Source organism: Zootoca vivipara, chromosome 12 (assembly GCF_963506605.1).
Source record: "Zootoca vivipara chromosome 12, rZooViv1.1, whole genome shotgun sequence".
In the NCBI taxonomy this organism is placed as follows: domain Eukaryota; kingdom Metazoa; phylum Chordata; class Lepidosauria; order Squamata; family Lacertidae; genus Zootoca; species Zootoca vivipara.
Window position 1 is genome coordinate 55747131 of NC_083287.1, and position 13781 is coordinate 55760911.

Below are 13781 nucleotides of genomic sequence, written 5' to 3' on the forward strand. Positions count from 1 at the left end.
CCTAAACATTAGGAAGAACTTCCTGACAGTAAGAGCTGTTCAGCAGTGGAATTTGCTGCCAAGGAGTGTGGTGGAGTCTCCTTCTTTGGAGGTCTTTAAGCAGAGGCTTGACAGCCATCTGTCAGGAATGCTTTGATGGTGTTTCCTGCTTGGCAGGGGGTTGGACTGGATGGCCCTTGTGGTCTCTTCCAACTCTATGATTCTATGATTCTAACCCCTCCGTTTTTTTGTCCTCCCCACCCTATCAAAAGACGGGTGAGTGTCCCCCCCCCACTTCGCCGAGGGGACACAGCACACAGTCCCTCCACCATCCTGTGAAAATCTCTTAATCCCCTTTTTTATATTTACCAAAATATTTAGAATTTTAGAAAGGGGCAAGATTAGACACAGATGCACAAAGCATTTAAAAAATAAAATGCAAACTTCTTGCACTCGTCTCTCTTCCCCCTTTCTTTCCCCCAGGGCAGTCCTGCCCTCTGCCTGCCCTTCAGGGTTGTCAAGTTACCCAGGGCTGCCAGTCAGTGGTGGAAGCCCCTCTTCCTGCTCTCCAGCAGCTGCTACGAGATGCCCAGGGAGGAGGCCAGCAGGGGCGGCCAAAGAGAGGCAATGGGGCCTTGCCACTGCCACCATCACTTGGGACAAATGCCCAGCTCACCCTCCCCCCCCAAGCTCAGCTGCAGCAGCACTGGCGGGCGTAAGAGGGACATTTAGAGATCAAATCAGAAGCCAGAATGGCATTCAGAATTCCAGGACCGTCCCTGGAAAATTGGGACGCCAGGGAGGGTCTGCCACTGACGGAGACGGCATGCGTCTGAAATCACAAGTGGGAAGAGAGCTGTTGAGCTCACACGCTGTTTACGGGCTTCCTGTAGGCATCTGCTTGGCCAACATGGTGGTCTCTACATGTGGCGGACTACAAATCCCATGAGGCAGTGAAAGCCACCAGACAACAACAACAACAACAACAACAACAACAACAACATTATTATTTATACCCCGCCCATCTGGCCAGGTTCCCCCAGCCACTCTGGGCAGCTTCCAACAGAAATATTAAAATACACTAATTTCTTAAAGATTAAAAGCTTCCCTAAACAGGGAACAACAACAACAACAACAACAACAACAACAACAACAACAACAACAACAACTTTTATTTGTATCCCGCCCTCCCTCCCCAGCTGAAACCGGGCTCCAGGCTCAGGGCTCCAGGCGGCTAACATCAAATATATAACATTGGTATAAAATCAAACAATAATTAAATTACCTCCTAAAAACAAGGATCAAATTAAAATCTAATTCGATGGCTTTCCACAGGATTAAGGTTTTTTTAAAAAAAGGTAAAGGTAAAGAACCCCTGACAGTTAAGTCCAGTTGCGAACGACTCTGGCCCACAGCACCACCCGCGTCCCGTTGATTACGGTAAAAAAAAAAGGTAAAGGTAAAGGACCCCTGACATTTAAGTCCAAACAGCAAATGCTCATCAGTTTAAAGGCTTTTTGTAGGAGTACAGTGGTACCTCGGTTTACAAACACAATTGGTTCCAGAAGTCTGTACTTAACCTGATGCGTACTTAACCTGAAGCGAACTTTCCCATTGAAAGTAAGAGCTGTTCGACAGTGGAATTTGCTGCCAAGAAGTGTGGTGGAGTCTCCTTCTTTGGAGGTCTTCAAGCAGAGGCTTGACAGGCATATGTCAAGAATGCTTTGATGGTGTTTCCTGCTTGGCAGGGGGTTGGACTGGATGGCCCTTGTGGTCTCTTCCAACTCTATGATTCTATGATTCTATGAAAGTAATGGAAAGTGGATTAATCCGTTCCAGGCAGTCCATGGAGTACTTAAACTGAAAATACTCAAACCGAGGCGTACTTAAACCGAGGTATGACTGTATAAGGCATGATGACTATGCTCTCTGCCTCAGTGAACATCCTTGATAGCTCAATCTCAGGGTTGTGGGTTCGAGCCCCACTTTGGGCAAACGTTTCCTTCATTGCAGGGGGTTGGACTAGATGACCCTCAGGGTCCCTTCCAACTCTGCAGTTATTTGATTCTAACGGTCATGGGCAGCAATGCTTCTGAATACCAATTTCTGGAAACCACAGCAGGGGAGATGGCTCTTGTGTTCAAATCCTGTTTGCAAGTTTCCCATAATGGGCATCTGGGTGGCCGCAGTGAGAACAGGATGCTGGACTAGAAGAGCCCTTGGCCTGATCCAGCAAGGCCTTCTTACTTCTTAATATTGTACAATCTTTCAGCATACTGACGGAAATAAACAGTTTATAACTGGTTTGTTGCTCAAAGGTATAGGGAGCTGATCGCTGGGGGTCTTCAGCAGCAAACTTGACATTTTATTTACCACAACCAACCACCTTCCCTTTGCAATCCTGTCGCAAGGATTTTCTGCCAAACGATCACTTGTCAATATCGTTGGAGAAATTTCCAAAGAGGAACGGGGACTTCTCCTTCCCAACTGTCACAATATGGAGGGGGGGGGCTTCGTTCTGTGGGATACCCACTAACCGAATAGGATGTTGCAACCGTGTCAGGGAAGTACCTGACTGTATATTTGTTTGTGGGGGACAGGAGGCGGGCAGGTGTGGAGCACTCCCTTGTCCTGAATGGGGTAACTGTGCCCCTGAAGGACCAGGTGCGCAGCCTGGGAGTAATTCTGGACTCACAGCTGTCCATAGAGGCGCAAGTCAATTCTGTGTCCAGGGCAGCTGTCTATCAGCTCCATCTGGTACGCAGGCTGAGACCCTACCTGCCTGCACATTGTCTCACCAGAGTGGTGCATGCTCTAGTTATCTCCCGCTTGGACTACTGCAATGCGCTCTACGTGGGGCTACCTTTGAAGGTGACCCGGAAACTACAACTAATCCAGAATGCGGCAGCTAGACTGGGAGTGGCCGCCGAGACCACATAACACCAGTCTTGAAAGATCTACATTGGCTCCCAGTACGTTTCTGAGCACAATTCAAAGTGTTGGTGCTGACCTTTAAAGCCCTAAATGACCTCGGTCCAGTATACCTAAAGGAGTGTCTCCACCCCCATCATTCTGTCCGGACACTGAGGAAGTGCTGAGGGCCTTCTGGTGGTTCCCTTGTTGCGAGAAGCCAAGTTACAGGGAACCAGGCAGAGGGCCTCCTCGGTAGTGGCACCCACCCTGTGGAACGCTCTCCCATCAGATGTCAAAGAGAAAAACAGCTACCAGATTTTTAGAAGACATCTGAAGGCAGCCCTGTTTAGGGAGGCTTTTAATCTTCAATTGATTATTTTATTCTTCTGTTGGAAGCTGCCCAGAGTGGCTGGGGAAACCCAGCCAGATGGGCGGGGTATAGATAAATTATTTATTATTTTTATTTTTATTTTTATTTTATTATTATTATTATTATTATTATTATTATTTAGTTTTCTAGAACATTCTGCAGGTCGCACACACACACACCCCTCCAAATGAAATTTCACCTTTGGGCCCTGCCTTTATGTATTTGTTGTAAGAATTCTAAGGTCTCAAGTATAGAATAAATGTTCATAAATGTACAAGGCAAAGACATACATAAGTACTGTACCGTATATAAACCACGTGTCTGAAATAGTACAGGAGAACAGTCCTAAGGCCATTTTGACTCTCCCAAATTGACCTGAAATATTTCTCTGCAAGGAGGAAGGAAATGGGAAAAGCTTTCCAATGGTCTTTGGACTGTAGGGGCTCACACCTCCCTTAAATACAGTCTGGCAAGTATCTGTTAAGCTGAGCACACTATCAATACGCGCAGTTTGCGGATCTAACTTATAGAACAGAAGAACACGAAGAACGTAGTACGCTTAAAGAAGATTGGAACATGTTTATTGAATATATGGGGGGAATTGTGTACACTTGAAAACATTGGCAGCCTTAAGATAAGTTCAACAGTGTAAATAAGTTTTGGAGGAAGTAATAAAGGTTTAGTTTATGTAAAATAGGGACCCAGGTGGCGCTGTGAGTTAAACCACAGAGTCTAGGGCTTGCTGATCAGAAGGTCGGCGGTTCAAATCCCTGCAACGGGGTGAGTTCCCTTTGCTTGGTCCCAGCTCCTGCCAACTTAGCAGTTCAAAAGCACGTCAAAGTGCAAGTAGATAAATAGGGACCGCTCTGGCAGGAAGGCAAACGGCGTTGCCGTGCGCTGCTCTGGTTTGCCAGAAGCAGCTTTGTCATGCTGGCCACATGACCCGGAAGCTGTCTGTGGACAAACGCCGGCTCCCTCAGCCTATAGAGCAAGATGAGCGCCGCAACCCCAGAGTCGGACACGACTGGACCTGATGGTCAGGGGCCCCTTTACCTTTTACCTTATGTAAAATATGCAGGGATTTGTGATATGCAAAATGAAGCATGGAAAGCGAAGAAGGGAAGTCATTGATATTTTAAGGTTGTCTAAATGAATATTCTAAATTGTAAAACCCACACAAAATAAATACCGTAAATAAAACGTAAATAGAAATAAAATGTTCCACACCCAACGGCCTCCCTTCCAACAAAACCCCACGCTGAAATAACGGTTCTGCCGTTTGCAGCCCACGTCTGAATATGGGTCAATCGATCTGCAGATGAATGTGGGGAGGGGAAGGGGGGGCGAAACCACAGGTTTGAGGAAGCTCCCGTTCCCTGGGTCCCTCTGAGCCAACGACTCTGCAGCCGCCGGGGGCTCTATAAAAACAGCATCCTCAGCAGGGCAGCCTTCACAAACCCCCAGCCTTGAACCCAGGTCTGAAAATGGTGAGCTATTGGGGCATTCTGCTTCTGATCAGCCTGGCCACGGCTCAACCCCAGGGGACTCTGGGGGGCTTCCAGGAGGCTCTTGCCCAGGCCATCTACTTCTACAACCAAGGCCCCCAGGTCCAAAATGCCTTCCGCCTCCTGGATGCAACACAGATTCCTAGATTGGTGAGTAAGGGTGGGAGAGGGAGGGAGGGAGGGTCCATAGCCAATTCTGCTGCACATGATGGCTCAGAGCAAGGACTGAAAATAACTATTCCCACTTAAAAAGGTAAAGGTAAAGGGACCCCTGACCATTAGGTCCAGTCGTGACCGATCCTGGGGTTGCACGCTCTTCTCGCATTATTGGCCGAGGGAGCCGGCGTATAGCTTCCAGGTCATGTGGCCAGCATGACAAAGCCGCTTCTGGCAAACCAGAGCAGCACATGGAAACGCCGTTTACCTTCCCGGCGGAGCGGTCCCTATTTATCTACTTGCATTTTGACGTGCTTTCGAACTGCTAGGTTGGCAGGAGCTGGGACCAAGCAACGGGAGCTCACCCCGTCACAGGGATTCGAACCACCGACCTTCTGATCAGCAAGCCCTAGGCTCAGTGGTTTAGCCACAGCGCCACCTGGGTCCCACTTAGGAACAAAAAAAGAGCCTGCTGGATCAGGCCATCGAGTCCAGGATCCTGTTCCCACAGTGGCTGACCAGATGCCCGTGGGAAACCCGCAAGCAGGATTCGAGCACAAAAGTCCTCTCCCCTCCTGCGGTTTCTTGGCTAGTAGCCATCGGTAGAATTTGTCTAATGCTCTCTTAAGGACTCCTAAGTTGCTGGCCAGGGACAGGGGGCGCTGTGGGTTAAACCACTGAGCCTAGGGCTTGCCGATCGGAAGGTCGGCGGTTCGAATCCCCGTAACGGGGTGAACTCCTGTTGCCCGGTCCCTGCTCCTGCCCCCCTAGCAGTTCGAAAGCACGTCAAAGTGCAAGTAGATAAATAGGTACCGCTCCAGCGGGAAGGTAAACAGCGTTTCCGTGTGCTGCTCTGGTTTGCCAGAAGCGGCTTTGTCATGCTGGCCACATGACCTGGAAGCTGTACGCCAGCTCCCTTGGCCAATAAAGCGAGATGAGCGCCGCAACCCCACTGTCTGTCATGACTGGACCTAATGTTCAGGGGTCCCTTTACCTTAAGTTGCTGGCCATTGCTGCCTCCAGTGGGAGGGAGTTCCATAGTTTAACTATGCACTTTGTGAAAGAACTCTTTCTTTCCTCCATTCTTCCAACATTCAGCTTTAATTGGGTACCCGTTACACTGTTACACTGGAGGGGAATAAAAAAACTCTTTAGTGTTCTGTTGGGAGCTGCCCAGAGTGGCTGGGGAAACCCAGCCAGATGGGCGGGGTAGAAATAATAAATTATTATTATTATTATTATTATTATTATTATTATTATTATTATCCAAGCAGGTGCTCTCCCGCTGAGGGACAGATCCAAAGACAAACTTCCTCATGCCTGGCATGCTGCGCCTGTTACTTATTTTCTTAGTTTATATATCCCACCTTTCTTTCCAAGGAGCTTGATCAGGGCCGGCTCTAGGGGTAGGCTGGGTGGCGCAGGGCGCCAGGGCGCCGGGTCGGCAGGGGGGTGCTGCACAGCAAAGCTGCGCGGAAACCACGCTGCGCGCTGCGCCCGCCCACCAGCCGCGGGAAGAAACGGGGCGGGGGCGCCGGAGCGATCCGTGCACCACGGCCCCACGGCGCCCGACCCGCTTAAGACGGCCCTGAGCTTGATGTGACATAGGTGGTTCTCCCCCTCCTCAACAACAACCCTGTGAGGTAGGTTAGTCTGAGTGAAGACAATGGTTGGCCCCAAGGTCACCCCAGTGAGCTTCGTGGCCGAGTGGGGATTTGAACCCAGACTCCCCAAGTCCTGTTCTCACATTCTAACCACTACAATGCCGTGGCTCTCATTACGCTTTGAATTTTTCTGCTCAGAATTCAAGCTCTGGAAATCTTCAGCCGCTGAACTTCACCATTCAAGAGACGGTGTGCCCAACCTCGGTAGTGTGGGAGCTATGCGACTTCAAACCTGAGGGGGTAAGGAACTGCTGAGGCAGATGAAAGCCATTACAACACGTTCTTTCCGTTCCCCGTTAACAAAATAACTGGTTTTGGTGGCTCAAGACAAGCCTGCCTGGAAACCCTGTTCTCCCCCTTCCCTGAATCTCAGGTTTGTGTCAGGGGGAGGCTGGAATTCCGCAAAAAATTCAACAAGAGTTCTCGCCGCCGCAAAATGGGACTGAAATTCCCTCTGTTCATGAATGGATCCAAAAGTGGACAGAATATGCGGAATTAGATGGTCTTCTATCAGAAAAAATAAAGAATAAACCAAAACAGGAATTTGTTTCAAACTGGGAGGTTTTTAAAGTATATTTGAAATATAATTACAGTAGTTTAAACTCTGTTGCAGCATTTGAGGAACTTCAGTAATAAGTTGCAAGTTAGACATGAGAGTGCAGATATATTAAGAGTAAGTTAAATTATGATAAAAGTGTGTATTGGCAACAAGTTATACAAAATTGAAATAAGGAATAGACGGGAGGTCGGGTCTATAGTTCTAAGACCAATTTATGCTTTACTGTTTGTTAAGAAAATTTAGTGTTTATTGTTATTCTTGTTTGCATTTTTGTATTTTTGCTTTCTTCTTTTTTGTTGCATCAATAAAATAAAAAAGGAACAAGGGAGGAAGAAAGATTGATACCGGGATCTGTTGCCCTCGCCTTATAGGTGGGCCGGCCCTATTTAACGGTATGGTATGAATGTAGCCGTCATCTAACCTCTCTGCAAACAAATCAGGTTGAATTCACAAAAAAACAGCAATTGCCCCTTGCTGCCCAGGGTTTGGTTGGCCAGCCTTTGCCCACCAGGTATGTCAGACTACAACTTGCATCAGTCCCAGCCGGACTGGGGAGTTGTAGTTCAGAACACCTGGAGAGCACCAGGTTCTTAGCAGAGGGTGCCTCTGAAAAGGATTGCTGCCCAGAGGATTAATCCTTTCCGCTTATCTTCACAGCTGGTGAAAGATTGCTCTGGGTACTTCTCTAACCAGCAGGCAAATTCTGTTACCGTCATCACCTGCGATGCAGCGGTTCGGAAGGTAAGTTTTCCATTCGGATAATGCCAAGTGGCTGGCAAGAGAGAGCAGCAGTTTCCTATCCAAGGGGGCAGGATAGGAAAGCCTCCGACATTTCTCCGATCAAAATAGGGACGTCCTATTCCATAATAATAATAATTATTCATACTCTGCCCCATTTAACTGGGTTGCCCCAGCAACTCTAGGCGGCTTCCGTATAAAGGTAAAGGTAAGGGGACCCCTGACCATTAGGTCCAGTCGTGACCGTCTCTGGGGTTGTGGCACTCATCTCGCTTTACTGGTTGAGGGAGCCGGCGTACAGCTTCCGGGTCATGTGGCCAGCATGACAAAGCCGCTTCTGGCGAACCAGAGCAGCACACGGAAACGCCGTTTACCTTCCCGCCGGAGCAGTACCTATTTATCTACTTGCACTTTGACGTGCTTTTGAACTGCTAGGTTGGCAGGAGCTGGGACCAAGCAATGGGAGCTCACCCCATCACGGAGATTTGAACAGCCGACCTTCTGATCGGCAAGCCCTAGACTCTGTGGTTTAACCCACAGCGCCACCCGCCTCCCATTGAACATTGAACAACTTCCCTATACAGGGCTGCCTTTAGATGTCTTCTGAAGGCTGTCTAGTTACTTATCTCCTTCGCACTGGGGGTGCGTAACTCCAGACCCTCCAACATTTCTCCTAAGGAAAAGCGGGACGTTCTAGGATCAAATCAGAAACCGGCACGGCTTCTGTAAATCCGGGGCTGTCCGTGGAAACAGAGCCGTCTTCAGCATACCTGGCGCCCTGGCGCGACGGATCCCTCCGGCGCCCCCTGCCCCGTTTCCCAGCGCAGCGGGTGAGGGGCACAGCGCACAGCGCGGCTGCCGCCTGGAGGGCCAGCACACAGCGCACAGCGCGGCTGCCACCTGGAGGGCCAGCGCCCTGTGCCACCCAGCCTGGCCGTAGGGCCGGCTCTGGGCCAGGGGGCGCTGCCTGCCCCCTGTTGTGACGCCACTGCGCGCGGCAGAGGCGGCCCCAGGCCCGCGCGCCTCCGGAGAGCGGCCTGAAGCCGCTGAACAGCTGAGAGGGGCACCTGGGGCCACCTCCGCCGCGCCTCTCCGCGGGCGCAGCGGCGCCCCTGGTGACCTGGCACCCCGCGCCACCAGACCCGGGCCTAGAGACGGCCCTGCCTAGAAAATAGGGACATTAAAAAAAATACGGAACCAAACCAAACGATTTCCACATAAATCACTGCAAAAACTAAAATGAAGATACATAAAAACCAACGCAACAACACAAACACACAAACAGCACTCCCAGCCCAAGAGTGTCTAAGGTGTTTATATAATTATGTATTGCGATTTGCTGCTATTTTTTATTGATTATAGAGGAGTAATTCTTTATTGTAAGAAGTGTAAACCGTTTAATTACCTATTACTTGCTGATGTTTAATGTTAGTGCTTACTTTTGGATTCTAATGGATTATTGCATATTGCTTTATTTGGTATAAGTTGTTTATTTTAAAGTTATTGAGACTTTTTATATAGGATCTGATTGTTACTATTAATGTTTGAAGTTTTATTATCATTTGTGTGTGTGTGTTGGAAGCCGCTCAGAGTGGCTAGGGCAACCCAGCCAGATGGCCGGGGTATGATGATGATGATGATGATGACAATATCCATTATGAATTCTGAGTTATGTAGACATTCTTCCACACCCCTTGCTTCCAGTTCCATTTCCTGTTATCATGGCCTTCTATCCTCGTCAATTAGAAAGCTTCATCTTCCACTTTCTATATTTCCATCCCACCCATCTTCCACCCCCGAAAGTATTATAGTCATTTCTTCTGAGATAATTCCAGATTGTACACACAGTCGCCGTTCCATGAATTCTATTTTCTCCTTCGACATCCTAGCTCTACCCTCCAACATTTCTGCAATGAAAAAAGGGTCGTCCTAAGGAAAAGCGGGACATTATAGAATCAGAAACTGGAACTGGGCTTCTGTAAATCTGGGGCTGTCCCTGGAAAATAGGGACACTTGGAGGGTCTGTGCTTGCAATCTTAGGTGCCGCTAGAGGAATTCAAGTCAACACATTCAGGCACAAGTCTTTCCCCAGCCCTAGCCCAATATGCTCTACCGCTGGTGTCCCAGGCTAACATTCTGCATTTATGTCTTCTTGCCAGCCTACACCTGTCACCAGATTTCGATTTCTCGGCAGACTCCTGAGGGGAATCGGCAGAGGGTTTAAATTCTGGGGCAATAACAATAATAATTAACGGAAAAAGACGTCATCCAGGACGGGCCAAGAAGAGCAGAAACCCTGAGGATTCCCTAAGCACAGGATGAGGAAGAAGGCAAGCCTTAGAAATCTAGCTCCCCTTTGTAGATCTTGTTTTTGCTTATGCCGCTGCCGTCTCCCAAACTCAGTTGCAACAGAATATTAAAAATATATGGATTCTGATCTTTTACTGTCTCTAGTTCATTTACTTCATAGGCTGTGCCCAGTTGCAACAGATATTAGCGGTTGCACAAATTAAGGCTCAAGTTGAAAGTCAGAAGTGCAAACACAGATCTGCAGATTCCTACATCTTCCCTCATTCGGACATTTACATGTGAGAGCCAGTGTGGTGTAGTGGTTAAGAGCGGAAGACTCGTAATATGGGGAAACAGGTTCGCGCCTCCACATGCAGCTGCTGGATGACCTTGGGCTAGTCACACTTCTCTGAAGTCTCTCAGCCCCACCCACCTCACAGAGTGTTTGTTGGGGGGGGGAAGGGAAAGGAGAACGTTAGCCGCTTTGAGACTCCTTTGGGTAGTGATAAAGCGGGATATCAAATCCAAACTCTTCTTCTTCTTCTATTGTGGTCATACAGTGGCTGCAGTCTGCTGTTTCGACTCGCAGCATGGTCTCCCAGCCAACTTTTCCTACTCGGATGTTCTCCAGAAGTTTTCGACTGGAACTGATTACAATGAACAAATAACGCAGACAAAATCTGGCTGTGACCTCGACTTCTCTGTCCAGTGGAGAAGGGCCAGGACACCCTCCCTGGAAGACCTGAGTTCCCCTCCTCTCTGTGTCTGGCTCTGCAGCAGATTCGTGTCAGTCAGAGAGTCAAACATATCCATATTCACTGTATCTGAAGAAGTGTGCATGCACACGAAAGCTCATACCAAAATAAAAACTTAGTTGGTCTTTAAGGTGCTACTGAAAGAATTTTTTTATTTTATATCCATGGGGATAATAATCAAGGACCACTGTGCTCAAATATGTTTATAACAGACAACAAATACAACAAAAATAACAACAGCAAAAAGACATTCAAAATACAAAAACACCAAAATACAAAAAAATTAAAAAAATCTTATTTCATAGTCTCACTTTTTATCTCATCTAATGACTTCCTCGTTCCTCCTCCTTCTGTGTTACAATGTAAATCCCTTTTAGTAATTTCAAAATCATATTAAACAACTAACTTTACTTAAAAATTGACTTAATTCTATATCTTATCATCCTTGATATTTACCTTCTCTACTATTCCATTTCTTTCTACATACCTATAACTACTTCTAACAATACTTATTTCTTAACTTGTTATTATCTACAACCTCCTTGTATCTCCTTCACTTCCATTGGTTCTACTCTGTTATATGCTTATTCTTTAAATAAACTCTAAATTTCTTCCAGTCTTCTTCCACTGTTTCTTCACTCCGATCTCGAAGCCTCCCGGTTACCCCAGACAATTCCATATATTCTATCAACTTCTTCTGCCATTCATCCACTATTGATATAATTCACATTATTTAATCATTGACTCATTATTTATTTCTACTTAACCTCTAATTTTTCCCTTAAAATATTCCAAAAATATGCTAAACTATTATTTCTATCCCATCTGATATATTAAATTATAAACTCCCTTCCCACCTCTCGTCCTAAATTATAATTCCAGCTAAACCACATCTCATTCCTTAAGCCTTTCCAGTTCAGACCTTGTTAATCCGTCCTAATTATAATTATATATTTCTTTCATCCCACCCCCGCCCTGGCCTCCAGCAACCCAGACCACCCTCCCAATCTTCCATTCTATAATTGCTTCCCTTTAACTTTAGCATCTACCTCGCACCCATTTTTCCCCTCCACTGTGCTCAAATAAGATGCTAACTGAAAGCATCTTGAGGTTTACATGTCCTCTCCCTGAGGGTAACTGATAGTCTCCCTTCATCTAATGTCCTGCCTTTATATTTGTAAATACGGTGGTACCTTGGTTCTCAAACGGCTTGGTTCCCAAACACAGAAAACCCAGAAGTAAGTGTTCCGGCTTTTGAACGTTTTTCGGAAGCCGAACGTCCGATGCGGCTGCGACTATTGTTTCCAGGGCGCCTGCACCAATCAGAAGCCGCACCTTGGTTTTTGAACATTTCAGAAGTCAAACAGACTTCCAGAACGGATTAAGTTTGAGAACCAAGGTACCACTGTATTTGGTGCTTTTGGTTTTGCTATTTATTTTGCGTTTTTGTTTTTGAGGCTTTTTCGGTTAATTTGTTTTTGTGACCGTGTGGAACCCACTTCAGCTGATTGGTTGTTTGATTGTGTGACTGCAGAAATAGATAAAAGTCCCCCCTCCAAATCATGACTATGATTGGAGCAAGTAAGAAAAAAAAATTAATTTTAATTTTCATCATCTACAATACTGTCTTGTTTATTTTATAGTACAGTGCATTGATTGTGGCTTTCATTTTATAGATCAATGGACTCATTAGAGTGTAAAATTCATGTTAAATTGCTGTTTTAGGGGTTGTTTTTAAAAGTCTGGAACAGATTAACCCGTTTTGCATTACTTTCTATGGGAAAGCGTGCCTTGGTTTTGGAACGCTTTGGTTTTGGAACGGACTTCAGGAACAGATTAAGTTTGAGAACCAAGGTACCACTGTAAAGCAAATCTAAACACCAGCCCCCCTCATCCCCAAAAAGCCACTGCAAGTCTCTGGTATTCTCACATCCACAGGGAACCTGGAACTTCTCACTATTTCTTCTGTGGCAATGAGGAGATCCCCATTGCATTTTGTTTAGGGGGTGGGGTGGGTACAAACCTTGGCTTTGATAGCTCTGTGCCTCTGAGAAAGTGCAGAGGGATTTTCTGCTTTGCTCTAATCCATGGCTTGACTCATGCCAGGCACGAGGCCTCACTACAATTCCTGGGCAGATGGGAGGGAGAAACAAACAGCCAACTCAACCTTCTTCCACTAACATACAAGCCCTACTCTCCCTTACAGACATAGCTGCCAAGTTATCCCTTTTTTTAAGGGAAATTCCCTTATGCTGAATAGGCTTCCTCGTGAGAAAAGGGAAAACTTGGCAGCTATGCTTATAGAACCCAGATGGTTTTTTGCTTTGGTATTGATTCTGCAGTTCAAAGATGACGCAGACTCTCTTTCTTATGGGGAATTTGGGCAGGTGCAACATTAGGATGGGCAAAGCTGGATTCCCTCTCGTGCAGCTGTTAAAAGCAGAGCTGCGCTCCTTGGAAAAATCAGCTGGCAATTTTCAAGGGATAAGGCCAGCAGAAGCTCCGTTTAAGAGGTGGGCTTATGGCGACACCTGGAGGTCATTCTAGAAAGCGACAACATATTTCCATTGAAGTTTTATTAATCAATAAATAAATCAGGTTCTGGGATCATCTGGTCCTCTAGATCAGGGGTCCCCAGACTACGGCCCGGGGGCCACATACGGCCCCCAAGGCTCTTTTATGCGGCCGACGGGAACACCCGCTGCCGCCGCCCGCTCTTACTGGTGCGGTGCGGCGCGGCTGCCGACTTCCGACCCGGAAAAGCGACAGAAATAGCTTGTTCACAAGCGCAAGCATCATTTCCGGTGTACTTCTGGGTCGGAGGAGGCTTCTGCACATGTGCACAAGCTATTT

The 13781-nt window shown here is 47.1% G+C and overlaps 1 protein-coding gene across 1 annotated transcript; it reads left to right on the forward strand.

Moving 5' to 3' along the window:
• The first annotated feature begins 4728 nt into the window (after positions 1-4728).
• Positions 4729-10308, forward strand: LOC118092162 (cathelicidin-3-like). Its single transcript, XM_035129948.2, has 4 exons — positions 4729-4917; positions 6726-6827; positions 7804-7887; positions 10044-10308. Exons 1-4 carry the CDS (start codon positions 4747-4749, stop codon positions 10134-10136), a joined length of 450 nt encoding a protein of 149 aa, XP_034985839.1. The 5' UTR covers positions 4729-4746; the 3' UTR covers positions 10137-10308.
• Positions 10309-13781: the final 3473 nt, after the last annotated feature.

Excerpts from the sequence above, each read along its gene's own strand:
- LOC118092162 (XM_035129948.2), top strand. The coding sequence starts at position 4,747 with ATGGTGAGCTATTGGGGCATTCTGCTTCTGATCAGCCTGGCCACGGCT. Across the intron at positions 6,828-7,803 it reads GCGACTTCAAACCTGAGGGG|CTGGTGAAAGATTGCTCTGG; the intron begins GTAAGGAACTGC and ends TTATCTTCACAG. Across the intron at positions 7,888-10,043 it reads GCGATGCAGCGGTTCGGAAG|CCTACACCTGTCACCAGATT; the intron begins GTAAGTTTTCCA and ends TCTTCTTGCCAG.